Source organism: Mus caroli, chromosome 11 (assembly GCF_900094665.2).
Source record: "Mus caroli chromosome 11, CAROLI_EIJ_v1.1, whole genome shotgun sequence".
In the NCBI taxonomy this organism is placed as follows: domain Eukaryota; kingdom Metazoa; phylum Chordata; class Mammalia; order Rodentia; family Muridae; genus Mus; species Mus caroli.
This window is the reverse complement of record NC_034580.1, coordinates 93,656,156-93,659,747: the sequence shown is the minus strand read 5'-3', so window position 1 is coordinate 93,659,747 and position 3,592 is coordinate 93,656,156. Positions and strand designations below refer to the sequence as shown.

The following is a 3,592-nucleotide window of genomic DNA, read 5'->3' as shown; positions in this document are numbered from 1 at the left end:
AGGAAAAAGGAAAGAGAGGAAAGGAAAGGAAAGGAAAAAGGAAAGAGAGGAAAGGAAAGGAAAGGAAAAAGGAAAGAGAGGAAAGGAAAGGAAAGAAAGGAAAGGAAAAAGGAAAGGAAAGGAAAGAGAGGAAAGGAAAGGAAAGGAAAGGAAAGGAAAGGAAAGGAAAGGAAAGGAAAGGAAAGGAAAGGAAAGAGAGGAAAAGGAGAAAAGAAGGAAGAAAATAGTCTAGGGCTGGAGAAGGAATGAGAGTCCTGACTGTTCTTCTGGAGGGCCTGTGTTTGGTTCCCAGCGTCTTCATGGTTACTTACAGCCCTCTCACGCCAGTTCCAGGGGATTCAACACCCTCTACTGACTGCCTCTGATACATGCAGAGAAAACATATAGATGGATAGATAAATAAATAAATGTTTTTAATTTTTTATTTTGGTTGGTTGGGTTTTGAGACAGTCTTACTGTGTAGCCCTTGCTGTCTTGAAATTAACTCTGTAGACCAGACTGGTCTTCAATTCAGAGATTCACCTCCCACTGCTTCCCAGGTCCTGAGATTAAAGTTGTGCACCACTAACACCTGACTTATAATTTTTTTTAAAGTCTGAATACAGTGTTATTGGTTTCAGTATTTATAAGTAATTTGGTAAATCCTATAATTGAATCTGGTAAGTATTTGATTATTGTCTTTTGGGTTTGCGCTAAAGGATTTTTTTTTTTCTGATCAATTCTCCACTGCTTAGCAAACCTAATTATATTGTCTGTGAATAGAGCCCAGTGGCAGAGTACTTGCCTAGGTTATGGCCCAAGCCTGTTAATCACAGCACTGGAGAAATGAAGGGAGTAGAATGAGAAGTTCAAGGCCATCTCAGTTACATAGTGAGTCTGAGGGCAGCCTGGGCTACAGTCTCAAATAAATAAATAAATAAATAAGGCCCTGGGTTCTATCCTCAATTTCACATTGAAAACAACAACAAAAAAAATGATAATTATATGAGTAATTCAATTTAAAAACTTGATCTTAACACCAAATCTTCAAAATAGGTTTGATTATATATTAGCTTTAATTTTCTAATCAGTGTTTTGTAGACACCTGTTTTATAGTTGGTTTTTTTGGTAAACATTTGACATACTCAGTGTTTTCCCATGCTTTCATTCCCATCTGATCTGTTCCTGTTTTTAGATATTAAAATAACATTTTTCAAAATCTTAACTTTGAACATTATAAATTTTAATTTGCATTTTCTGCTGAATAGAGCAGCAGATGGCCAATGTAGAAAGAATACTGCATCTGACATTATTTTACTTCAAGAACTTAAAAGAAGCTGGTCTCTTTTAACAAAAAGAGTACCTGTGTTTAGAAAAAACAGTCAGCCAAATGCAAGGGTTTTATGGTAAACTGAAACTCTTAAAAATAAGAGATTTGCAGTAGAAAAGACAACCAGTATGCAGTTGTATCTTGCAGTCCCAGCTATGATATAACATGAGACACGATGCCAAGACATGGAAGAAAAAGAACTCAGACTAAAGCCAAACACTGAGAATAACTCCCTATAAGCAAAAATAAGGAGGCTTCATGTTTAAAAATCCAATTCTGGTCATGTGGTACCCAAACATAGCAAATTCTGAAAATAAACTTGGTTCCTATAGATTCTTCAGGATTATATAATCATGTTATTATGTAAGGGCTAAATGTAGAGAAGTGGTGATTATATTATATAAAGAATAAAAACTGGAGAAAGTGATATTCAAGTATATCTTTCCCTACCATATATGTCATTTTCAGTTGAATGCCTTTGTCCTTACAGGAATGTTAGTAATGTATTGCCATTTTAAGAAGACATAATACTTAGGGCAAATAAATCATACATTATAGGTCATTGTCACTGTAGTTCAAAGAACATTTTACTGAAAAATTGGAAAGTTTTTTCTTTCAATGTCATGATACAGAATCCTATACAGTATTGATGTACTAGCCCTATAAAGTAACTCTTGAGAGGCTGGAGGGATGGCTCAGTGGTTAGGAGCCCTTAGTGCTCTTGCAGAGGACTGGGGTTTGTTTCCTAGCACCCACATAGTGGTTCACAACTATCTGTGACTCCAGTTCCAGGTGATCTAAAACTCTGTGTACATAACACATGCTGGCAAAACACTTACACACATAAAGGTTTAATAAAACCTAATGTGTGGTACATATGTTTAATCCCAGTACCCAGAGGCAAAGGCAGGCAGATCTTTATGAGTTGAAGGCTAACCTGGTCTGCATAGCTAGTTCCAGTACAAGCAAGGATACATACAGAAACCCTGTCTCTAAAAGAAAAAAAAAAAAGTTTGAGTTTTGAAGAGAGAGATGGTTATTTAATCCAATCTATATAATTTCTGTAAGCAGAACTGACTTTAACCTCTGAAATTTTAAATAATGACATAAAATATTCCTTTTAGTTTATAATGACATAAAATATTCCTTTTAGTTTTGTTTTTTGAGACAGAGCCTCTGTGTATCCCTGTGTCTTGGAACATAGTATGTAGACTAGTCTGGCCTCAAACTCACAGAGATCCATCTGTCTCTGCCTTCCAAGTACTAGCATTAAAGGCATGCATTGATATTTTTTTCTTTCTTTCTTCTTTTGTTTTTTTGAGACACTTTTTTTATAGCCTTGGCTGTACTGAAACAACTAGCTCTGTAGAACAGGCTGGCCTCAAACTCAGAGTTCTGCCTGCCTCTGCCTCCCAAGTGATAGGATTTATTTAAAGGTGTGAGTCACCACACCCAGCTAAATTTTTCTATTTTGAGAAAGAAAAACAATATCTTCCTATTCGTTCCATATATTGCACAGTTTTCATAATGTTTTCCTTTGATGACTTGAGATTAATCCCAAGAGCTACTAGAATGTATTTTCTACAGAGTAAAGATAAAGTTTCCCTAATATATCTTTATGCCTTATAATTTTATCTTTTTAAATCACTCTGACATGTGTCCTATATTATTTATACCACAAGTTTTTGGCTTTTGCTAAAGCCAGATGGACATCAGCACCACTTGATGACTGCCATGCAGTGTATGTTGTTTTTATTGTTCCCCCCAAATATTTGTGTAAAGACTGTATCATAGTCTACAGTGGTGTGACATACTTAATTTTTAAGGACTGTTGTACTATGCTGTTGGTAAGTTTAACTTTCATTGTCACTTTTTCTTATGTCTCTTTCCTTTCTCAGGTCTACTATTTAAAAGATGCACCTTGCTGCTTCCCACCAAGGAAAGACTGAAGTACATTCACAAGATACTCTCAGAAGTAAGGTCACACACCAGAATTAGTTCACAATCTCGATTTCCAGCAAAGATAACGTTTCACTAGTGTCATATATTCTTTATAGGCCTATCTTTTCAGATTTATGTATGTGTGAATGGTTTGCCTGTGTGTGTGCATATGTATCATATGTGCCCAGTGGCCATGGAAGCCAAAATAAGGCATCAGATCCCCTGGAACTGGATCTGCAGGCAGTTGTGAGCCACTATATGGATGCTGGAAGTCAAACCTGGATCCTCTATAAGAATAGCAAGTGCCCTTAACTGCTGAGTCATCTCTCCAACCCCAAACCT

At 36.2% G+C, this 3,592-nt stretch overlaps 1 protein-coding gene across 2 annotated transcripts in view; it reads left to right on the top strand.

Annotated features, from left to right (window-relative positions):
- The window catches only part of Fbxo47 (F-box protein 47), a 33,021-nt gene that overhangs the window by 9,397 nt on the left and 20,032 nt on the right, over positions 1–3,592 (top strand). For both annotated transcript variants that reach the window (XM_021177729.2, XM_029483153.1), the window contains one exon: positions 3,208–3,284. In XM_021177729.2, coding sequence (XP_021033388.1) covers positions 3,208–3,284 — 77 coding nt within the window. The remainder of the gene's footprint in view (positions 1–3,207; positions 3,285–3,592) is intronic.